This window comes from Alternaria burnsii, assembly GCF_013036055.1.
Source record: "Alternaria burnsii strain CBS107.38 chromosome Unknown 730, whole genome shotgun sequence".
NCBI classification, from domain to species: domain Eukaryota; kingdom Fungi; phylum Ascomycota; class Dothideomycetes; order Pleosporales; family Pleosporaceae; genus Alternaria; species Alternaria burnsii.
In genome coordinates, this window is record NW_024066110.1 from 366,986 (window position 1) to 390,843 (window position 23,858).

At 51.3% G+C, this 23,858-nt stretch overlaps 7 protein-coding genes across 7 annotated transcripts; all 7 read left to right on the top strand.

Moving 5' to 3' along the window:
• Positions 1 to 409: 409 nt before the first annotated feature.
• Positions 410 to 2,279, top strand: GT037_003532 (bifunctional protein; the record flags this gene model as incomplete). The annotated part of the gene is made up of 3 exons (XM_038928579.1): positions 410 to 585; positions 631 to 2,084; positions 2,137 to 2,279. The coding sequence occupies 3 exons, from the start codon at positions 410 to 412 to the stop codon at positions 2,277 to 2,279; spliced, it is 1,773 nt and encodes a 590-aa protein (XP_038788286.1).
• Positions 2,280 to 5,917: 3,638 nt separating this feature from the next.
• On the top strand, positions 5,918 to 8,388 carry GT037_003533 (uncharacterized protein; the record flags this gene model as incomplete). The annotated part of the gene is made up of 2 exons (XM_038928580.1): positions 5,918 to 7,093; positions 7,141 to 8,388. The coding sequence occupies 2 exons, from the start codon at positions 5,918 to 5,920 to the stop codon at positions 8,386 to 8,388; spliced, it is 2,424 nt and encodes an 807-aa protein (XP_038788287.1).
• Positions 8,389 to 8,853: 465 nt separating this feature from the next.
• On the top strand, positions 8,854 to 9,507 carry GT037_003534 (60s ribosomal protein l31; the record flags this gene model as incomplete). Its single annotated transcript, XM_038928581.1, has 3 exons — positions 8,854 to 8,961; positions 9,120 to 9,194; positions 9,301 to 9,507. 3 exons carry the CDS (start codon positions 8,854 to 8,856, stop codon positions 9,505 to 9,507), a joined length of 390 nt encoding a protein of 129 aa, XP_038788288.1.
• A 706-nt stretch (positions 9,508 to 10,213) lies between these two features.
• On the top strand, positions 10,214 to 10,892 carry GT037_003535 (uncharacterized protein; the record flags this gene model as incomplete). The annotated part of the gene is made up of 3 exons (XM_038928582.1): positions 10,214 to 10,465; positions 10,565 to 10,729; positions 10,818 to 10,892. The coding sequence occupies 3 exons, from the start codon at positions 10,214 to 10,216 to the stop codon at positions 10,890 to 10,892; spliced, it is 492 nt and encodes a 163-aa protein (XP_038788289.1).
• Positions 10,893 to 11,865: 973 nt separating this feature from the next.
• Positions 11,866 to 15,427, top strand: GT037_003536 (uncharacterized protein; the record flags this gene model as incomplete). The annotated part of the gene is made up of 7 exons (XM_038928583.1): positions 11,866 to 11,931; positions 12,000 to 12,029; positions 12,084 to 12,156; positions 12,211 to 12,282; positions 12,329 to 14,505; positions 14,588 to 15,141; positions 15,190 to 15,427. 7 exons carry the CDS (start codon positions 11,866 to 11,868, stop codon positions 15,425 to 15,427), a joined length of 3,210 nt encoding a protein of 1,069 aa, XP_038788290.1.
• Positions 15,428 to 16,876: 1,449 nt separating this feature from the next.
• Positions 16,877 to 20,450, top strand: GT037_003537 (e3 ubiquitin-protein ligase nedd4; the record flags this gene model as incomplete). The annotated part of the gene is made up of 9 exons (XM_038928584.1): positions 16,877 to 17,065; positions 17,117 to 17,236; positions 17,287 to 17,337; positions 17,389 to 17,529; positions 17,579 to 17,626; positions 17,675 to 17,692; positions 17,744 to 19,979; positions 20,032 to 20,198; positions 20,247 to 20,450. The coding sequence occupies 9 exons, from the start codon at positions 16,877 to 16,879 to the stop codon at positions 20,448 to 20,450; spliced, it is 3,174 nt and encodes a 1,057-aa protein (XP_038788291.1).
• Positions 20,451 to 20,953: 503 nt separating this feature from the next.
• GT037_003538 (abc1 kinase family protein) lies at positions 20,954 to 22,920 on the top strand (the record flags this gene model as incomplete). Its single annotated transcript, XM_038928585.1, has 3 exons — positions 20,954 to 21,339; positions 21,406 to 22,595; positions 22,649 to 22,920. The coding sequence occupies 3 exons, from the start codon at positions 20,954 to 20,956 to the stop codon at positions 22,918 to 22,920; spliced, it is 1,848 nt and encodes a 615-aa protein (XP_038788292.1).
• Positions 22,921 to 23,858: the final 938 nt, after the last annotated feature.

Below are 23,858 nucleotides of genomic sequence, written 5' to 3' on the forward strand. Positions count from 1 at the left end.
GGAACTAGGGCGGCGCACGTCGCAACCGCCTAGAACAGAACTGTGAGGCTGAAGCGTCTGGGGGAGGCGCAGCCCCTCGACATGGAATATCTACATCGTCGGGCATTGTCTGACCAATCTCTACGTAGCAAGCTCCTTTGGCTCTAGGCACGAAGCTTGTGCACTTTACTACAGTACACAGCCTGGAGTTTCTACACCAAACAAGTCGACGTCTTTGGCAGGCGCGACTGTGATCGCCAAGCCGTGGCTGCCTCTCACGCTAAGGGCGCGCCTGTCTGCAGCTTCTGGCCCACTCGTTCTAGTGAGTCAATACGCATCTGCAGGTACCTCGTTTCAAAGCATCGCGTGTCCGCCTAGGCCTCGGGATCCATAGCTGCCTACACTACTATAGACCACTTCTCTTGTGGCCATGATCCAGCCTGGTTTGGAGAGGATCAGTCAGCTCGTGAAGAATGTCACCTTCCCCTGGAAGTCAATACATGTCGCCGGCACCAACGGCAAAGGCTCTGTATGCCACTTCGCATCGATGCTGCTTTCTAAGAGACTCAAGTGTGGGAAGTTCACGTCTCCACATCTCGTAGACAGGTAGGCACGCTGTCAAGTGAGGTGGTCGCTGTCTAACATTGGCAGATGGGACTGCATATCCATTAACAACAAGCCCGTAGAGGAGGCGCTCTTTCGCAAAATTGAGAAGCACTACATTGATCTGAACATGAGAAAAGGCATCAACGCTTCAAATTTCGAGATCTTGACCGCCACTGCCTTCCACATCTTTAACGAAGAGCAAGTACAGGTTGGTGTGGTTGAAGTTGGTATGGGCGGAAAGCTCGATGCTACCAACATACTGAACAATCAAGTGATTTCTCTAATCTCAAAGATAGCGCGAGATCACGAGAGCTTCTTGGGCAGTACTTTGCAAGAGATTGCACACCACAAAGCTGGTATCCTCAGGCCCCATGTACCCTACCTCATCAACCCCAAGAATGAGAAAAACGTCATATCTGTCATCAACGAGTATGCAGACGAAATTGCTGCAGGACCTCGTCTTGAGTACGATCCCCCAGGCTTTTCCAAGGCACTATTCCACAACAAGGACTGGCTACCAGCACAACCAGTCCATCAAGAAAACATGATCATAGCTGCCATGGCTGCAAAGACCGTAATGGAGAGCTTCGGTAGAGAGTATACAACCTGGGACATGGCGCGCATACTGCGGAAGTCTAGACTCGAAAACCCGGGACGATTGGAATCGGTTCAAGTACCGCCTATCTTTGGTCAACGAGCCACGATGTCATCGAGGGCGTTTAAAGGAGAGTCCATCCTGGTAGATGGAGCCCATAATCCTGATGCTGCCAGAGTGTTGAGTCAGCATGTTCAAAAATTTCAGAGGAGGAAGAAGATCCCTAATGAGGGTCGTGTCCCACGAAACGGATGGCCTGTTACATGGGTGCTTGCCATGACCGAGGGGAAAGATGCACATAAATATCTAAGGGAGATACTACAACCAGGAGACAATGTCGTGACTACGACTTTTGGTCCGGTGGATGGAATGCCTTGGGTCAAGCCTATGGATCCCAGTCGACTTCTCGACATGGCAAAATCTGTCGAGCCTGGCATCATGGGATTGGTTGCATCAGAGGGCGGCCCGCTTCGAGCGTTATGCACAGCTAAATATCTCAGAGATCCTGACCGACCTATCGTTTTGACAGGCAGTTTATACCTTGTGGGTGATGTACACCGTGAGCGGCGGCTGCGACCGAACAAGGTGTATTGGGAGGACCCAAAGTTTGAGGACGATAGAAACAAAATCGCCGCAATGCTTGAAGAGGAGAAGCACAGAGTCAATTGGTTACTAAGCGATACTGATACATTCGGTCTCACCACTGATTCCTTCGATGAATTGAATCGGAAGAGTGGTATATGGAGAAAGCAGCTGGCAGAGCGGGAGAAGCAGAGAACCATACGAGAAGAGATTGCGGCTCTTGATGAAAAAGTGAAGTCTCTCACAGAAGAAGAAAAGCTTCTTGGACTAGAACAACCCTCAGCTATAACAGAAATCACGAGATTGACAACACTAGAAAATGGTGCGAATTTAAGCTATCATAAAACCTGGTAAGTCGGCTAAGCGGACCACAGCAAGGAGCGTACAAAGGATTAATGGAAATACAGGGCGGACAGGCTTCCAGGAGAAAAATTCATACCTGGACAGCGAACACGAAGATACGGACGAGGACTTCCGCCTCGAAAGGAATAGAGGACCTCCGCATCGAAAGAAATAGAGGACGACTCCAAGCTGCATGTAGTAGGTCAAACACGAGTAGCAAAGACGAGTTGTTGTGTTAGCGTTGTGCGCGTGTATCATTGTTGCGATGACGACTGACTGTGGTGCATTTGCAGTCAAATGATTACCCTGTTGTACAGTCTTTGTTTTCATCAGCCTCAGCCTCCTTCTGCAAACGATGACATAGCGCCGGTCTCACTCACCAAGAGCTGCGGACGTTTGCAGAAGTTGGCTTACTTGCTTCTGATTTTCGCCAACCACACCCTACCATTTCCGGCCTTACTGTCAATCCTGACAGCCTTCCTGCTTCTTCATGTACTCTAAACCACCCAGCTTACCCAGCTGAGGCTGTTTGCAGCCTTCGACTCGATTCTTCTGTACGACAACTCCGCTTTGCGAGGCATGGAGTGCAAAACTGAGAATATTGGAGTTGCGAACCATGATATCGCTAGAGTTGAGGTGAGCGTGCTTCCAAAGTACAGTCGGCATGTTCTTACTTCTCTGAGATCATTGTGGCGTTTGCTGTATTAGCAGGCTTGTCATTGGTGCTTGCATGCGTCGGCTGCTATATAACCTTGCAACCAGAACCCAAACGTCTTCGTACCTCGGACGATCAGGATCTCAGAAATGGGTGGGGTGTACACCGAAAAGGATTCATTCGTTTGTGTAGACTCGATTTTGCGGGCAAGATTCTTGAGTCTATCAGTGAAGTTCAGTTATCCAACGGTACGCTTCCTTTACTATATAACATCCTAGTCGCTAATCAAATTAGGGATTGTGCTCCTTGTTGGTGCTATGTTCCCGTGGAATAGCCTTAGTCTCTACCATTTACACGTAGTTTATGACACCATTAATTTTACCGCGTAAGCGATTGTGGTGCCTTCTTTGCTCTTCTAGCTAACTATTGACAGCATATCGTTCACGGCGTCGATGTTCATAGTTTGGAGCTCTCGAACCCATAGGAAGCAAGATGTTGAAGCCGAAAGCCAAAGTATTGTTCAACAAAAGCCATCATGGATACACGCGATACAGCGAATATTGAAGTTTCTAATTTCGACATCTTTCTGGACTTTCGTGTTTTGCATACTCTACCCAGTGTATGCAATTCTCTTCGGCCTAACCCTCGGCAGGTGAACGTCGACAGGTTTGGATATTGTTATCGCTATAAGGGCATCGCAAGTCCAGCCCTGTCACATCCTACGGTAGATCGAACTTACCTAGGGATCACCTGCTTGCATATGTTCAGTTTATTGGGTTATGGCTACACAGAGTCGTATGCATACACGACGCTGCTTTACAAACTCCCTGCATGGGTTTGTGCGTGAAGTTCTCTCCGGAAGGTATCCACTCTTCCTTCACAACCTGGCAATAATAGACAGACCACTATCTTCTAGAAAAAGACGCCTTTTCTCTTTTCTGAATTCCTTTGACTCTTTGTCGAGTGCCATGAGCCTCGTTCTTGCCCAATACCTGCTACACTTGTGCATGGTAAGGGCGATTTCGAAGACACGTGGGGATCTGGTCAGGTTGTAGCTTTGGTCCAAATTCTCTCATGTTTGAAGGGAGGTGTAAAAAACTGCATTAGTACGGCCCTTCTCAAGAGCTCGACATGTACTAATACGGGCAGGATATCGCAGACTATGATGAAGTAATCGCCAGATGGCTCACTGAAAACCCCAGAGACATACTCGCTTGGGTGACTATATGTTGGATTGATTGCATGTGAGAGAGGCCAGTTCTGAGCGACTAAAATATTATCTCTAGCCGAAGGAGAGGTCGACTGTCTGAAGTCGAATAGGTTATGCCAGAAACCGCTATCGTTTTCTGAACGGAGACAGTGCCGAGGTGGTGCACAAAGCAAATTAAGGGGTGAATAGAAACTTCGATAGCGTATGTCTAGTCTTGATGGCCAACCGTGAAAATGTTGCTACATTCGACACTTTACACTGATTTGCCTTTCCTGGCACATTTGCCAATAGCAATGCGGAAATTTGATGCTCTACAAGAGTCATAGCTGCTGGTACTGGCTCTGGTAGTCATCCAAGAAACCGTGACTGCAATCAACACTCTCCAAAATCTTACCAGACTCGGAAACGTATCCATGGGTAACGGACGGGAACGAGACGTTTCGACACAATCTCACCCCTGGTTCGCGTTCTGACTTCAACAGAAATTGTAAAAACTACTTGTTGTGGGTATATCAGGGGCTGGTATGCCGATCCAGGGTATTATTGCGGGAGCTTGGCTGGTGTGGATGTCTAGCGTCGACAACAAGACATGTCAACATTCCACACCGTCTCCTCGTCCACCCATAACATAGCTACTGCATTCGACGGATATCATGGAATCTACTTGATGTAGTAGTATCGTGGGATCGTCCCATGGGAGACAAGTCGGCGACATGGCAGCGATATGCGTCATGCCGCTGTCGTACCGTGGAATTGTTGAAATCGAGGCTGCAATGGCTCGTCTTCATACCGGGGTTTTTCTACTGGAATCGACATCTTCTCTGAGGACTTACCCTTTGCGGCGTGTTGGCGTCCACGCTGTTCAAACCTACTTGTAGTCGAGTCAGTTATACAGTAGACAAGCGATGTTCTTGTATCGTGGTTCCGCGGATTGTAGAGAAGGATGGATCGCATCGGTCCTTTTGGCGACCGCGAAAAGTCCGCCGCAATCCACAGTTTTTTATTCAAACTGCCCTGACAGGAAGTCGCCACGACAAAAAACGTGTAATACAATGAGGGTATAGGTGTCGGTGGAGCTACCCAAGTGTCGAAGGATGCGGATTGCCACTGTGGCGGTCGCCATCCGTGGCTCAAAAGGCACTGGACGTCAAAACCATCGTTTGTAATTTCCATGGAAATCTGCCGTAATCAACAGCTGCGTCCAATACTTTCTCGATCGGGAAACATGTATTCGACTTGATGATACACTGCAACTTTGGTGAGTTGGTGGCCTAAACAGACGCCAACGCTTGCGAAGCCCAAGGTAAGGAGAGCCCGCGGCGTAGAGAGCAGAAACACCGGCGGAATGCCGTACCGTTGCGGTTACCTCGCACAAATCAAAACAAAGCAAACATTAAATGAAATTGTGCATGAGGTCAAACCGCTACGGTTTGCGCATGGCGTGACAGCTGTTTTGCCTGTATCGAGACAGGTACCGTTGCACATGTGCTTTCCGGGTGGACTGACGATAGCGTGTAGGTATCGGGCCTAGAGGGGACCAGTACCATGCATCGGGGACGGCAAAGGCAGACGGCGTGGGTCTGCCGATGAGGTGTTTCCACATTGCGATGCACTGGTTGCGAAAGCGACCAAGCTGGCCGTGTGTCGTGTGCCCGTTCCGGAAATGCTTGCGGGTGCGGGATGGATCGTGTTGAGGATGGCAAGACAAGACGAAAGAGACAAAGAACGTATTCGGACCGGAGTGAGGGACGCCCGAGGAAAGAAAGGCAGCAGGATTTCCAAGATTCCCTCGTGGCGACTGTGGCGTTTTGGGAGCATGTGAGCAACTGAGCCACAGAAACGTGGTCAAGAAGAGCACAGTGCGAGCAGCGCCGGAGGAGAGGCTCTGGGCGAGCTGAAACGAAGCATCCCCCCTCCCACTTGTCCCTAGAGTGTACACGATGACCCAATGAGTCTCTTCTCGTCGTTTATCATTGACCCCGTTGTGCGCCATGCACGGCGGTTCTCAGGTGTTGGCGAAGGGAATCATGACGGAGCCCGGTCTCTAGCATGTGATAATCACGACTCTGCATCTGCACCTGTCCCACGGCCGGCTCACGAAACGGATGCGGACCCGGCGAGCGCACATGATAGAAACATTACCGATGCAACTGGAGCCCGGCCCACCGCCCTGATGGATCGAGTCCGACGTTACTCGTCCTTCTCGCAGCGGCCTCGCAGTGCTGCTGCTGTTGTTGACGAGGAGCAGAGCCATGACGATCTGCCAGTAGACACCCCAGTCGAAATGTCCGCGAATCCATCCCGCACCCTCGCAGATCAGCTCCGTCACCTCGATGTAGACTCGTCACGCTCGACTGCGCCGTCGCCCACGTCGCTCCAACACCCGGCCAGCACTCGTAGCCAGAATGTGAGCGCCATGTCAGAGTTGCTCCCCGCAGATGATGGCATGGCCCATCTCCGCATGCGCATCCATGAAATCAGGGCCCTGAGCATATCCGATCAGGAGCGTGCCCGCATGATACACAACCTGATGACGGAAAAGTACAACCACATGCGACCCACGTCGCCAGCGAGCTTCGTATCACACGACCGCCCTTTTACCCCGACCTCCGGACAGTCCCTCTTCTCCGACATCCATGCCTCGTCGCCGTACTCGTCTTCGTCTACAACCGACGTCACCCCCGACATCTCGTACAATCTTCGAGAGGGCGACGCGAACCCGACGTATCGACCGCATCACGACCACGCCGGTGCAGAGCACGGCGAAGACGACGATGACGACACTGCCGAAGGAGAAGTCGTTCTTGGTTGCCAGCACTACAAGCGCAATGTCAAAGTACAATGCTTTGAGTGTCGCCGCTGGTACACGTGCCGGCACTGCCACGATGCCGCTGAAGACCACAACCTGAACAGGAAGATGACACAGAACATGCTGTGCATGGCGTGCGGCACCCCTCAGCCAGCAGCCGACGTCTGCAAGAACTGTGAGACTGAGGCCGCATGTTACTACTGTGACATTTGCAAGCTCTGGGACAACAATAGCAAGAAAAAGATCTACCATTGCCCAGACTGTGGCATCTGCCGACGAGGAGAAGGCCTGGGTAAAGATTTCTATCACTGCAAGGTATGGACATAGTCTCGCATGATCTAGCCAGCACTAACCGTGCGCAGAGCTGCAATGTTTGCATATCCATCTCTCATGCAACCTCGCACAAATGCCTCCCGCGGGCTACTGAGGGCGATTGTCCGATTTGCGGCGATCATCTCTTCACTTCGTCCACCGCTGTAGTCTCCATGCCTTGCGGGCATTACTTGCACAAAGGATGCTACAATCTTTACATGCAGACTGCGTACAAGTGCCCAATTTGCAAGAAGAGCGCTGTGTGTATGGAACTGCAGTGGCAGAAGTTGACTCAAGCAATCGAGGGTCAGCCGATGCCAGAACAATTCGCAAATACCCGAGCAGTCGTTCAGTGCAATGATTGCTCAGCCAAGTCTTCCGTCAAATACCACTGGCTCGGGAACCAATGCGGTACATGCGATTCATATAATACGAACGAACTTCGTATTTTGAATGGACCAGAGAGTGAAGAGGCTGCCAACGCGATACTGGATGCCGATCTTGACTCAGGCTCGAGATCACCCGCGAGCGTTAGTTCGCCCTCCTCCCAAGCACCGCTACGTTCACCTCGATACTACTTTCAACCAGATGAGCCAGAAGAAACATGGCTACCAGGTCAGCTGCCCTCTTTCCCTTTCCAGATGCCACAGTTTCCAGGCAGACCACGCATGCCACAGATGCCTCAAATGCCACAGTTCCCATCTTTACCGCAGTTTCCACCGCTGCCAAATTTTCCACAGATACCGCAATTTCCACAAATGCCTCAGATGCCTCAAATGCCTGATGCTGCACAGCAGATGCTTGAACGTGTGCGTCGATCATTCGATGCCTATCTTAATCCAACGGGGGATGTCCGAGCAGAAGACGTACCATTCATCGATCTCGGTAGCGACGACCGTACTGAGCGTCCGGCTACAGATGGCACAACGGTTAAGGAACCATCACTACCACAATACGTTTTGGAACGCTTCACGCAGTCTCTCGTCCGCTTCAGGAACGACCTGAACCCAGCTTTGTTCGAAGAGATTCCAACATTGGATCTCTCAGAAGATCGTGATCCCGAAGGATTGCAATTTTGGGGCGAAGATGGTGGACGACTGAATCGCTTCGTTGCAGGCGACGAAGACGAAGATGAAGAAGACGATGACGACAGTAGCAGTGATGAAAGCGAACACCACAATGATGAAGACGATGAAGACGATGAAGACGATGAAGACGATGAAGACGATGAAGACGAATGTGTCGAAGTCAACGTTAAAAAGCGCGGCAAGGAGTTTGATTTGCCAGGGCATGTGTAAGGTGTTACTGAGGCGTTCTGGGAAGGCCAAGGAGGATGTGTTATGAATACCGCTTGGGCATTGTTTTGAATAGCGACCTAGAAACATACGAAAAGCCTATGTAGAAAATTATGGATACCCAAATACAAACGCATCACCATTCAGCCTAAGCTCATGTTGTTGCTTAATGATAGAACGTTGAAAGCGCTTGGAGCATCCTCACGTGGAGTAGTGGCCCGTGCCCAGCGCTAAGCAAGCGGCCACACGAGGCGCATTGGATTTTCGACCATCGCGATTTCTCGAACTCCAAGCCTCAAACTCGCATCCTCATCTTCGACTAACTCCCGCAGCGAGAACCTCTGTCAGTATGTATTGTGCTCTCTGTCTTGTTTTGAATGTAGTTGCTTTGCGCGACCCTCACAATACCTTCTTCCAGTTGTTTGGTGCTGTAATAGGCATTTGCTAACATATATTCTCTCTTCAGAAATGGCCCCTACCACCAAGTCCGCCGGCAAGAAGTCTGCGGGAAAGACCGGCCGCAGCGCCATCGCCGATGTCGTCGCCCGCGAATACACCATCCACCTCCACAAGCGCGTATGTTGATTCAGTTTTGTGAAGTCCACAGATGGTCTCGCAGAACCTTGGGTGGATGTTCGACCAGGCCGATCACACTGGCTTGAGCATCTATTCTTGGCGATGCAGGCATCGGGCGGAAGACTGAAGAGAACATAAGGCTAATACATCGGGTATAGGTTCACGGTGTCAGCTTCAAGAAGAGGGCCCCCAGGGCTGTCAAGGAGATCCGCGCTTTCGCTAAGCAGGCTATGGTATGTGGTATCCAAGGTTCAATGACCCTTTGGCCAGTGCGCTATATGCGAATGCTGCCATAGCGTCATCGATCGTATGAGCTCAAGGCTAACTCTTTCACTGTAGGGCACCAACGATGTCCGTCTAGACCCCCAGCTTAACAAGAAGGTCTGGGAGTCCGGTATCAAGGGCGTTCCTTTCCGCCTCCGTGTCCGCATCTCCCGTAAGCGTAACGACGAGGAGGGTGCCAAGGAGAAGCTCTACTCCTACGTCCAGGCCGTCAACGTCAAGGACCCCAAGGGTCTGCACACCCAGATCGTTGAGGATGCTTAGAGTACTTGCAAGGATAAGGGGAAAGGGTGATGTGCATATCAAAAGCATGGCGTTCCGGCGGGTTGTGCTGAGTAGCTACTACGGATATCTAGAGCGAAAGGCTGGTGAAATGATACCTCAATGACAGATCATGCCCCGCCACGTTTGATGGACTTGAAAATCTTGGACTGTTCTAGCTTTTTTCGTTGTCAAATTCAGTGATGCACGCAACACGCATTGGTCGCGGTGAACAACAATCCCGAAGTCTCACCGGAACTGACTAAGCCTGGTGGGAATTGTCGACTATGTAAAAACATTACAGAACATGTCAATTTAGCCAAATGATTTCACAGCAAACTAGCAGACAATCTTCGGCACTTCGCACTCTTCTCAAGAGTACCTTGCATAAGCGGCTCTTCATAGCTCGGCCTTGGGGGGAGCCGAACGTCGTTGCTTACTCAAGCCTTGGAATCTGTTCGGCACGCCAGTCGCTCCACTACATACATAATACAAGGCAAGAGAGAGTATATAGAGTAATTTCCAGCATTTAGAACACAAACATTGCACCACCATCAAGCCATCCCTTCTCATCAAACAATACTGACATCAGACTGTCATTTTACCCCACGCCTGCAGTACAACAGGCAGCAGCTTCTGCATCTCAGCATCTGTCACTCAAACCATCCTACAACACGAACAAACCGCTTCTTGAAGCATACCCGTAAACATGGTGAACATCAACATTGCATACACCTCCCGCATCAACCCCGCCGGTGCAACACCGGTGCTCAACGAAGCACAAATCTGGACTGGCCTGCAGCGCAAGATACGTTTTGCCCAAGAATTCGTGCCTGTGATTGAGAGCTGCGAGGTACTTGAAGAAAATGATGGAGTGGTAACTAGGGACGTCAAATTCAAGAAGGGAACGGGCCCCAAGGATCAGGCCAAGGAAGTCGTTAGAAGCTACTGGCCGAGTTGGGTGAGTGGAACTCGTTCCCAAGGTCGATATCTAAAGCACGATGAAACATTTGCAACTCCTCAATTCGACGTAGGAAATGTGCTGACTATATGTACACAGGTCGATTTCGAGCAAGAAGACGGAAGTCATGTCCGCAACATCATCTCCGATGGTCCATCTGGTGAGACCGAGGACTTGAACATGACTTATGCTTTCGAGTGGATCATGCCAAATTTGCAAGAGGGGACTCCAGAAGCGGACAAGGAGAGGCAACGACTCAAGGGCGTAAGTACTCCCGCTCACTGTCATTGTCTTACTGGAATGGCGGATGCGAACAACGCTGGTTTTGAGTTGGATACTAATGAGATGATAGATGGCGAAGAAAGCAGTTGAGAGCAGCATCGACGCGATCCGGGAGATGGTCAAGGATGGCAGAGTCAAGGCATAAGATTTATTGACGGTACGGAAAGAGGTTGCGTGTTCATGGACCATCGTCAGTCAACCTTAGGTACCAAACGAAGTCGTTATACAAAAACAATGTCTCCTACATTATGTCTTTTCCGCATGATTTACGCAGCGCAGAACCTTTGAATCCAGATGTTGTGGTCAAACGCACATATTAAGGTACATCTGTTGCTGCTGGTTCTAAACGTGCGCAATACTGGCCGGATACCTAACACTATACAATCCTCTAAGAACGCCTACAACGACGTTTCCTGTCCCGATAGCACCATGAGTAGCAGGTTATAGGTAAGTCGAGAATATAACAGGATGTAGAACACCTCTGTATCTCTCTTCAGGCCATGACCAGTTATAAATGAGGAAGCCTTAAGCTGCTTTGTTCTTCTGATGACCTCGTCATGGTAGCGCACACGTGTGCAGGGTGAAGCATTCTTGTACACCCGCCAACAGCGCATGGGCATGTCAGCTATCGGAAACCTAGCAAAGCAGATGCTTGGGCTTCTAAGCGGAGTTGATGATATGAAGGAAGATGCAGGGTAGCAGTCGATCCAAGGTGGAGCAGTTAGCGCTAGTGCTTGTCTCTCGGCACGGGTAGACTGGTTCCAGTTGACAAACGCGACTTCACCGCGAAACCCGTGCCTCTTGAAACATCCACCACTGCGAGCAGCTAGAAAGACAGTCTTGATCACGGCCTAGCGATCCCCAGATACAAACAACCTCCGCAAGAGTTTGACGAGCGTGCCCGCACACACTCTCCGCCGCACAAGTGCCCCACCTTTGTCTGTACACAACTTCTGCAAGGCAACGGACCTTTGCGCGCTCGCCCTCCGCCCACGCCCACGCCCAACGCGCCAACACGCCGACTGCTTAAGAAGCTGAGCCGACGCTTGAGCTTCTTGGGGAAATAGAATATACTTCAAGGCTGATTGGGAGCTTTTCCCGCCGCGCTGCAGCCCGCCATGTCTCTGTCAATCGAAGAGCTCGACGCCACAGTGCGCGCCTTCTACGAAGGTCGCGGCGACACAGTAGGTTTCCATGCCGAGTCTGGATGGAGAATGTGTTGAGGACGTGGCTGACACTCCATCTTCTGCAGCAAAAGCAAGCCCAGGCTACGCTGAACCAGGTAGGCATCTTCGCTGACACTGTTTACACACGCATCCCGCTAACATTTGCGTAGTTCAAAGAGAACCCCGACGCATGGCTCCTAGTCGACAAGATCCTATCCGATGCGCAATACCCGCAGACCAAGTGTGAGCTTACCGACGTGGTATAAGGCTGGTGGTCATCGTGCTAATTATCGGCAGATCTCGGACTACAGGTTCTCGACAATGTTATCATGACGAGGTGGAAGGTACTGCCTCGCGACCAGTGTCAAGGTATGCCACATCGCAATTGTCGTCTGAGTGCTACTGACCGAGTCAGGTATCCGAAACTTCATCGTGAACTTCATCATCCAGCTATCCAATAACGACGAAAGCCGCCGCACCGAGCGTACCCTCCTAAACAAGCTCAACCTCGTCCTCGTCTCCGTTCTGAAGCAGGAGTGGCCCCACAACTGGCCAACTTTCATTAACGAGATCATATCGTCGTGCCATAGCAGTTTGGGGATATGCGAGAACAACATGGTCATCCTGCGACTCCTGTCCGAGGAGGTCTTCGACTACTCAGAGGAGCAGATGACTTCGGCCAAGCGAAAGGAACTCAAGCAAAGCATGTGCGACGAGTTCACAGCCATCTACCAGCTCTGCTCAGAGGTTCTGCGCACAGCCACCGAGGCTGCTCTCATCAAGGCGACTCTCGAAACCTTGCTGCGCTTCCTGAACTGGATCCCTCTGGGGTACATCTTCGAGACACCACCGAGTGGCCAGAGCCTTATTGAAACTTTGCGGAGTCGATTCCTCGAAGTTCCTGACTTCCGCAACATTACCCTCAAGTGCTTGACTGAGATCGCTGGCCTGCACACCGAACCCGCATACGACGACAAGCTCGTCCAAATGTTCACCGAGACACTAACTGCCATCTCCAAGATCATCCCCCTCTCACTAGACTTGAAGAGTACATATTCTTCTAGCAATGGCCGGGACCAGGAGTTCGTCCTGAATCTCGCGCTCTTCCTGACAAACTTCTTCACCATGCATCTGAACGTCATCGAGAACCTTATGAACAGGGACTTCCTTACGCATGGCCACTTCTACCTTATTCGCATAAGCCAAATCGACGATCGTGAAGTGTTCAAAATCTGCCTGGAATACTGGACCAAGCTCGTCTCAGAGCTATACGACGAGATGCAGGCGCTCCCAATAACCGACATGAACCCTCTTCTGAACATGGGTATCCCTGGCAACGGAGCTCGTGAGCTGGCCAACTATCCTCTGCGAAAGAACAAGTACACTGAAATTCTTTCAAACCTCCGAACAGTCATGATTGAGAAGATGGTCAGGCCCGAGGAAGTTCTCATCGTCGAGAACGACGAAGGAGAGATCGTCCGTGAATTCGTGAAGGAGAGCGACACAATTCAATTGTACAAGTCCACTCGAGAATGCCTCGTCTTCCTTACTCACTTGGATGTTAACGACACCGAGCAAATCATGTCGGAGAAGCTGGCTCGCCAGGTCGATGGTTCAGAGTGGTCATGGGCCAACTGCAATACGCTCTGTTGGGCTATCGGTTCCATCTCTGGCGCCATGAACGAGGAGACAGAGAAGCGCTTCCTGGTTACTGTAATCAAGGACTTGCTTGGATTGACCGAAATGAAGCGAGGAAAGGACAACAAAGCTGTCGTGGCCAGTAACATTATGTACATTGTCGGTCAATATCCTCGATTCCTTAAGGCACACTGGAAGTTCCTCAAGACTGTTGTCAACAAGCTATTCGAGTTCATGCACGAGACCCACGAGGGTGTGCAGGACATGGCTTGCGATACGTTCATCAAGATTGCAAACAAGTGCCGACGACACTTTGTTGCTCTTCAGCCTGGGGAAACCGAGCCATTCATTGACGAGATCGTTCGTAACCTGAGGAAAATTACTGCTGATCTCTCGCCTCAACAAGTCCATACTTTTTACGAGGCCTGCGGTTACATGATCAGCGCGCAAGGTCAGAAGAGCATGCAGGAGCGTTTGATTGCCGACTTGATGGCTTTGCCAAACTCTGCCTGGGACAACATTATCGCTCAAGCTAATCAAAACCCTGCGTGTCTCCAGGACTCAGAAGTCATCAAGATTGTCGGTAATATTATGAAGACGAACGTCGCAGCATGCGGCTCAATTGGATCCTACTTTTACCCACAGATCGGCCGGATATATTTCGACATGTTGACAATGTACCGCGCGAGCTCACAGCTTATCGACGAAGCTGTCCAACGAGAGGGTAATATTGCGACAAAGATGCCCAAGGTCCGCGGTCTTCGTACAATCAAGAAGGAGATCCTAAAACTCATCAACACTTACGTTGAGAAGGCCGATGACTTGGAGATGATCCACAACAACATTGTACCGAAGCTGCTAGAAGCTGTTTTGATCGACTACAAGAACAATGTCCCCGATGCTCGTGAGGCAGAAGTGTTGAACGTCATGACGACGATTATCAACAAGCTACATGTACGTTGGAGACCCAATCTGAGCAAGCACATGGTTGGACTCGCTCAGTCACTCTTAAATTATATGCTAACCTTCTTCACAGAGCATGATGGAGGATCAGATCATCAACATCATGGATAGCGTCTTCGAATGCACTCTGGACATGATCAACAAGGACTTCTCGGAATACCCAGAACACCGTGTCGAGTTCTTCAAGCTTTTGCGCACCATCAACCTTCGCTGCTTCCCCGCTCTGCTGCGCCTCGATGCACGATCGTTCAAGTTCGTCATTGACTCATGCATGTGGGCAAGCAAGCACGACAACCGTGAGGTTGAGAGTGCCGGCCTTTCCATGTGCTTCGAGCTGGTTTCCAACATGGCCGAAACAGACCAGCAAACTTGCAACACCTTCTTCCAGACATTCTTCACGACTATCCTCCAGGACGTCTTCTTCGTGGTTACCGACAGCGATCACAAGGCTGGTTTCAAGTCGCAGTCGATGCTGCTGGCCAAGATGTTCTGGCTCGTCGACTCAGACAAGCTGCAAGGTCCCATCTACACGTCACCAGACATGGCGCCAGCAGGCACACCGAACCGAGAGTTCCTGCGAAACTTTGTCGGCAACCTGTTAGCGACTGCCTTCCCCAACCTCCAGACGTAAGCTGTCCCTTCTCGCTTGTATGAACGCCTACTGACTGTTCAAAGTGCCCAAATCGCATCGTTCATTGACGGACTTTTCGCGACCAACTCCGACCTCAACCGCTTCAAGGTCATTCTGCGCGACTTCTTGATTTCCTTGAAGGAGTTCTCTGGGGATAACGCCGAGTTGTTCCTCGAGGAGCGTGAGCAGGCTGCGAAGACGGCGAAGGAACAAGAGCGTGAGCGAGCCATGAAGGTCGGTGGCCTGTTGAAGCCTTCGGAGATGGATGACGATGAGTTGTGACTTGACGTTGAGTTGGATGCAAATGTGGCTACGCGCACGCCGTACGATAGCGAATGCGCTCCCCACGAGTCTGTAGGTAGTAAGCGCTCCGATGAAGGTCTCGATGGATGGGACATGTATGGCTTGTGAGTGCCAAGGGGTGTGGTGACTGAAGAAACGGTCGCGACGCTGCGTTGGATGGGGAGCATAGAGCTAATTGTGTCGGCAAAGTTTGAGGGAAGGAAAATGGTTTCGTTCTGGTCTAATACCCTATAGACCTTTTACTTCTTCATTTGACGCATGGATATATAGCTGGTATGGAGGTAGCCTGGTTTGGCTTGCAGACTAACATTGATAGGAGCGTTGTAGGGGTCGAGGCAACCTCGTGACGAGGGCGGAGAATAAAGCTCATGTACGCGATTACCTTCTACTTGCCTTGCCTTGGATGCTACCTTGCGGCTATTGCGCATGTGTGTTTAACCCTCCCTCGCGGGCCGTCCCACTTTGCAACTGGATGTTAGTCGAGTCAGATGAAGTCAGTAGCATCATGCAGTATGACGAGGCCTGCCGGCATGCATGGCTCTGCCTTTGAGAGTCATGCCTTCCCGTATATGAGACCCACATGCCGCTGAGCCTCGATGATGGCTGTAGCAGTGCGCGCGAACATGATGGGCAGCGTGAGCATCGGCTGTCGCGATCAAGCGTCGCGGAGATGCTTTGGATGCGGTTGAGCTACCTGACTGAGCTAGCAGGCGCCCTTACGTAACCCGACGGCCCTGGCACTACAACGTCGAAAGCATCGATTGGGCGATTTCAGCCTTTCCAACGCCCTAGCACCTCCTACGGAACTAATATTCGGCAGAATAACCGCATGCGACACCTCCCCTGCCCCATGCCAGCGACCTAACGATATCAGTCCGTGAGCAGTTGCTGAACCTCGTGGCGGCTATACGCACGCTGATTCGCCCGCGCCTTACCAGTCGTCTGAACGACATGGGCACTCTGCTCTTCTGCCAGCGTATGCACAATCTCGTGGCCCTCGTACAATGAGTCGTCGGTGGCGCCCTCCAGCCTGGCCCCTCATTCGGCATCTTCCAAATACCTGCTAACGCGCTGTCTGACCAGGTCCAAGCGAATCTATGGATTGATCGGTCCAACTGCAGGGTACCGCCAGCTGCATCGTGAGTGACTTCACTTCTCGACTTCCCTACCAACTACGCACGGCCATTCTTTGGGCTGTCACCAGCAAGCCTCATCACATCTTGATCTTTTCTCTCGTCTCCACTGCCGAATAGGCGGCGGCTGACGGCCACACCTCTGTCATCGCGGGTCCTGTATGGTTGGATCTGCACATCAAACCCGGAACAGGATCCATCGCTTGTGCATCATATGCGCATTGCCGTCAAGGCTTCGAGAAGAACACTCTTGAATTTCTTCTTACTGCTAGCATCATGTACGTCTCCCCCTCATATGGAGACCCTTCAACCCCGCCCCTTGGTGGTTTTGAGAAAGACAGCCTCGTCGACCAGTCTTGCATCCAAAGAAGACACTACTGACTCAGCACGCTTTTCCAGGAAGTTCGGGAAGCACATCCAAAAAAGGCAACTGGAAATTCCAGAATATGCCGCCAGCTTTGTCGACTACAAAGCGCTCAAGAAGGTCCATATGCCTTCCGTATCGTAGGGGCTTCACTGATCGTATAATTTGTAGCTCATCAAGAAACTCAGCGCTACTCCAGTGATACCACCACAGAGTGAGGGCTTTCACCATGAATCTCTGGATCCGCAGTCGTCCTTACAAGCCAACAAGGCCACCTTTTTCTTCCGAGTCGTACGTCTTTGTGCTTGCGACAAGTACATAGATTCTTACTTGATAAACAGGAACGTGAGCTCGAAAAGGTCAACACGTTCTACCTGCAGAAAGAGGCAGAGGTATGTTCTAGCACTCGTGCGTCGGAGGATGAGTACTCACTATAGTTGCAGTTGCGTCTGCGCTTGACCACGCTATTGGACAAGAAGAGAGTCATGCAACAACACCCGCAATCTGTCTCTAAGACATCTTCGCGATATGTTGCCCTCGAAGAAGGACTAAAGCAGTTTAGCATGGATCTCAACAAGCTTGAGGTGATTGGTCCGTATGCACTTGGGGGCTTCCGATACTAACCCGACTCAGCAATTTGTGGAAGTGAACGAAACAGCCTTCTCAAAAATCCTCAAGAAGGTTTGACGCATCCCTCTTTGCTGCCATTCGCCTGCTAACACCGTCTAGTGGGACAAGACGTCCAAAGTTCGTTGTCATTACCTACGTATCTATCGACACTGGCTGACTTAGTGCCAGTCAAGGGAAAAGCAACTATACCTTTCGCGCGCCGTCGAAGTCCAGCCATGCTTCAACCGAGAAGTCATCAGCACATTGTCCGACCAAGCAACCCAGGCACTCCTTGATTTTTCGGGATGGGCTGAAGGCGAAGGGGTACAGGCACCCCATCCTGCAGCCGAGCCGCGCGTCTCCGAACCTGCATTCGAAGCGAAGCTCGAGCTTGACAACCAATTTGTGCAAGCTATCAATACCGCGAACGAAGGCAAGATCGAGGAGTGTTTAGCCCGCCTTTCGACCCTTCCCGATGCACGCGAGCACATCTCTAGGGCGTTCCTCAGCACCGTTGCAGAAGCGCCAGAATCCGCACTGAGAATACTACTCGATTCGAACCTCGTAAATCTCGAACAAGAAGACGAGATCAACGAGCGAAATTGTCTTCACAAGTCCGCTATCAGTGGGAGAATCGAAGTGCTTAAGCTTGGCCTATCGAGTAATGTGGATGTACATTCAACCGACGTGTACGGCAGGATACCATTGCATTACGCCTGTATGCATGGACATGTCGAGCTAGTACAGGAACTCATCAACGCTGCCCCAGAAACGGTGAACTTCCGTGATCAGGATAGCTTTACACCCTTGATCCATGCGATCGTGCATTCGAAGCTCGCTTGTGTGGAGATACTCCTTTCGAGAGGCGCCGACCTGACGCGTCTAGGGCCTGGAGAGCATGTGCCGCTCAACCTTGCGTGTCAGTACGCATCATTAGAGATCCTTGAGCTTCTTCTGCAGAGGTCTGCTGAGATGCTTTCCGATGCGGAAGGACTGTTTCCACAACACCTAGTAGCACGATCGGGAAAGACACCTGAAGCACTGTTGATGTTGCAAAAGTACGGCGCGGACCTCGACCAACCAGACAAGCTTTACCAATGGACGCCGCTGTTCCACGCTGCGAGCGAGGGTCATGTGGAGTGTCTCAAGACGCTGCTCCAATGTCAGGTCGATGTAGACATTGTGGATGAGAAAGGCCTTTCGGCCATGTACTACGCTACATGGGAAGGGCATCTAGAGTGCATGAAACTACTTGCTTCTGTTGGGCGTGGAATCGGATTAATGTCACAGAAACAGGTCTCGCCTCAAATGACGTCTCAGCTGTCTAGCTCGATGCCTACAGCTATGGACATCGAAGGCGACCCCGATGGCATACCCGAGTTCATTCTGCCGCCACCAATTATACCATTCCGAAGATATGGACATAACTTCCTCGATACAAAGACATTCGTAGTGATCAGCTTCGAAAAGGTGGGCAAAGAGGCGATTCGTTTCTACGACGAATCGAAGTACCCCGCGGCAAGGCTTACCATCTCTTCAAAAAGCTCCGATCTCATACCACGCAACATTCTGCTACCCATACAAGACGAGTTCAAGGTTATCTCTTTCCAGATCGAGAACCTAGATACTTTCTCCATCGACTTTGATGTATACCCCACAATAGGATCCAAGGTCATCGCTCGCAGCGTCGCCTCTTCAAAGGTATTCACAGAGCGCTCGAAGAGCTCTGGACGATGGCACCTCGAGTTGTTTGACCCAAGACTGCGGGCGATCGGCAGAGTTACTTTCGACTTTCAAGTAGTGAAGCCTTTCCACGGCATTCCGCTCGAGATCACCCACTTTGCCACCTACTGGAAGGCCACCAGTCAGCTCGACTCACAGCCTCATACACTTATTACCGGCTCCAGCCTATCTGGCGAATATGTGCGTCTGTTCGTCCAACTGACTGCCGATGGCATACCAGTGCTGTATCCGAGATGGAAGGTCAACCACCACGGACTGGAAGTGCCAGTCAACATACTTACGTATGCGCAATTCGCAGCGATCGGTGTTCAGGACACGACCGCGGCTGCGAACCAGCTTTCTGCGGAACTTAACAACACTGGCTCGATAAACATACCGAACATTTACCAAATCATGGCTTCGTCGTTCATTACGTTGAAGGATGCTTTGTCAGCACTGCCGGCTCACGTCCATGTCGAGCTGCATGTTCTCTTCCCGTCCCGACTTGAAGAGGAACGTCTGAAGCTTGGCCCCACACATGACATGAACGCCTTCGCAGATAAGATCCTCTCGGTAGTCTTTGAACATGCACGCAAACTGAGGGAACAAGGTGCTGGCGAGATAGATGGTACTCTGAGGAGTGTGTTATTCAGCTCTTTCAACCAGGACATATGCACGGTCATAAACTGGAAGCAGCCGAATTGTGAGCATGACACTTATGGGGGGATACGCAAAGGATGCTAACTCTGAAACAGACCCAGTTCTGCTCTGCAACGAGCTCGGTGCGGATAGCCCTCAGTCGCCCTCTGGAAATACACACATCATCCAAAGCAGCGGTCGCACAACGACGTCTGTCAAGGAAGCTGTACAGATTGCTAGGGACAACAACTTCATGGGCCTGATATGTAGCTCGCGTCTATTGGTGAGCATCCCGTCAATTACCATACAACTTCTCGCTAACAGAACCTAGTCGCTCGCTCCCGCTCTCATTGAATCGATCAAGACGGCCGGCCTTGTCCTCGTCACAGACATTACCGACTCTCCAGAAGATGAACCTCCCCAGCCTGCAAACCTCCACGTTGCGAATCCCCGCCGACAAAACACACCAGACGGAGTCGATGGATACCTGAAGGACAATGGTGTACTTTGTTTCAACGAGACTGTCGATATGTAGAATACATGTTATGCATAGGTGCGAGATTAGGCAGTAATGCGGTTATGGCGTTGCGTATTAGACTGAATATCCTGCGGAGGAATGCTTATACCACTGGAAGAGAGGCGGACAGGTGCCTTTTGCTGCCGACTGATAGCTGCTAGACGGAGTCTCTTATTGCATGCAGCTTTCCCTGACTTCAGAGGATTGATTCGTCTTATACGCGTCTGAAATGTTGGTCAAATTCAATACATGAGTAGGAACATTTGCACCCGTAAACATGGGATTTGGGTAATGTGCATGGGCATGTGGTGCCAATTCGGCAGTGTCGATGCTCGCCGCAAACCGACAGGGGTGTGGTGTCCGGGATCCGATTCGCGCTGCGCCTTCATCGAAAAATGTCGAACGACGACATTTGTGGCTAGAAGCGGTCTGTTGCCGCTTGTCGCTCGCTTTCGCATCTTCCTCTCTCAGGCCCATAGACTCTGCAGTGATTGGACTCTGCCGGCCATGGTATAAACATAATGTCGACCCTGAGCGCCCTTTCTTCTCCGCTCCTCCGAAGGACGTGGATCTGCCGAGCTTGTATACGATCGCAGCGACAGACGATACCGCAGCCATATGGCTTGTGGCAACAACGAAGCACCTCGGCGGGGCACAATGCCTTCGCAAGCAGAATAGGGTTGTCGAGGACATTTGCAAGCCGAGCAAATGAGGCGGCCAATGCCACACCCAAAGCTGCAGGGAGAAGCTCCAAGAGCAACAAGAGGAGGACGAGGCTGCTGATAGCTGGAGGTGGAATTGCAATTGGCGCAGCAGTCGTTACAGTCAATGACGACGCGAAGCATGCTTACGTGGCAGCGCAGCGAAGCTACAGAGTGGTTGCAACGCTGGTGCTCAACATCAGAGAGTATGTACATGCGTGCATAGTCCAGCGCAACCAAACAATCCACGGCTAATATACACCTTTGTGCAGTTACCGCGACGTGCTCAAGCGTGACGACGAACCAGACTACAATGAGCAGCTCAAAGCCTGCCACTTACGATGCGCCAAGCGTACCCTACACACACTCGAGAAGAACGGCTCCATCTTCATCAAGCTGGGACAACATCTGAGCAGCATGAACTACCTGCTGCCGAACGAATGGTGCGATACCTTCATACCACTGCAAGACAAATGTCCCGTATCCTCCTTCGAATCCATACGAGACATGTGCCGGCGAGACACGGGCCTTGAGCTCTCCGACTTTTTTTCGGAATTTGAGGAACAGCCCATAGGCGCAGCCTCCCTCGCCCAGGTACACCGTGCAACGGTTCGTGAGACGGGTCAGAAAGTCGCCGTCAAAGTGCAACATCCGGCCCTGGACGAGTGGGCCAAACTTGATTTGGCTTTGACAAGCTTCTCGTTTACGACGCTCAAGCGCTGGTTTCCCGAATACGATCTGACCTGGTTGTCCGACGAAATGCAGCTTTCCTTGCCACAAGAACTCGATTTCGCCCTCGAAGGCAAGAATGCCATGCGTGCGCGAGAATACTTCTCTCACGTCCGCGATGTACCCGTCGTCATACCCAAAGTCCTTTGGGCAAAGCGCCGATTACTCGTCATGGAATACGTATCAGGGTTTCGAACGGACGACCTCAAGAGTTTGGATGAACATGGCATTGACAGAGACGAAGTATCGGCAGCACTGGCTAGGATATTCAACGAGATGATTTTTGGCAGAGATGCGCCACTCCATTGCGATCCGCATGGTGGAAACATTGCTATACGGCACAACCCGACTCGTTCAGGCAAGACCAATTTTGACGTGGTGCTATACGATCACGGCCTCTATCGTGATATCCCTATGCCCTTGCGACGCAACTACGCAAAACTCTGGCTCGCCGTATTGGACGCCGACGAAGCTGGTATGCGCAAATACGCTTACCAGGTGGCAGGGATCAAAGAAGAACACTTCCCTCTCTTTGCTTCGGCCATTACAGGCAGAGATTATACCGTGTTGGCAAAGAAGGAGAGTGGCACGGGTGGTGTCATGACGAGCAGGACGAGTGAAGAGAAGAAAGTTATTGGAGATGCGTTGGGAGAGGGGTTATTGGAGAGTTTGATCGAGCTGCTTGGACAGGTTCCGAGAGTGATTTTGTTGATTTTGAAAACTAATGATTTGAGTAAGTCTTGGTCCCTCCCATCACCTGAGCATCTATATTAACCTTTCATGTAGCGCGGTCCTTGGATGAAGGTCTGCATACTCGCCAAGGTCCTATGCGCACTTTTCTTATCCTCGCTCGGTATGCCAGTCGCACGGTGTACGAAGAGAGTTTAGACAACCTCAACGGCAGTATACTTTGGCCCAGTAACTTTCTGAGTTGGCTGGGTGCGTGGACAAGACACATGAGAGTTGAGATGCAGTTGAGTGGGTACGAGACGTACCTGAAGCTAAGAGCGCTGTTGGGTATGAGGAAGATTGAGATTGGGGATAGCTTTAGGGAGTAGGGTATGACAAGCGTGGAGTTTGGCGACTATCAACATTAGACTTGACATGATTTGCATTAGAAGCTGGTGACATAGCTGGAAAGTCACGGGCGCAGTTAGAGTTATGATATCGAAACCTGATACTCATCTTGAGGTGCACGCGTGTATATGTCGCAGTGAACCCCACTCTGGCTGAAGATGGATACGGCAAGACGGAACGGGCGGAACGTGGTCGGGCCTAGACGTGTTGGTTCCTACAGGATGTACGTGTGGCGGTGCCGTTTACCCAAGAATGTGCGGCCTTGCATGTGGCTCGTGTCCAAGACTGCCATTCGTCTTGGTGTTTGACAGAGGGTTTGCAATGTGTTTGAGGCGTGGTCGTCTGATGGACAGCAGCTTCTGGGCGCCAAAGAGCGCCAAGAAGACGGAAACATGTAGTGAAAGGCACCAAGAAGAGGCAGATGGCATCAGAGACGGTTCAAGCAGCATACGAAGCAGCGGCAGAGATGTGGTCGAGAGATATGTTGTTATTTTGGTTCTTGGACATGCTAGTGGGCGGTGACAGGGAGGTAGAGCGGTTTGACATCATCGATGCCATGCGTCGCGAGAGCAAAGGCAATCTTGACATGCACGGGTACACCCATCGGAAGCAGACTGTGCACTAGGTGTCTTGTTGCTCCTCTCCAAAGCATTCCAAGGTTACCCTCGACGGCCACATATATCGAGACTCTGGTCAGGCGCCAGTCAGCAGCAGCAGTAGCAGTTCGCATCGCCCCCCCGACACAACCTGCGGGGCAAGCGCCAAGGCAGCAGAAAGCATCCTCCCGGAATCGCATCGTTCACGCCGCAGCGCTCAACGCTCTAGCCGCCAGGGCTGGAGTGGGAAGACTTTGTGGGTGACTTGCGGTGTCAGCGATTGCAAAGGATTGTATAAGCGATTACCATCGTAGGCCGGAGAC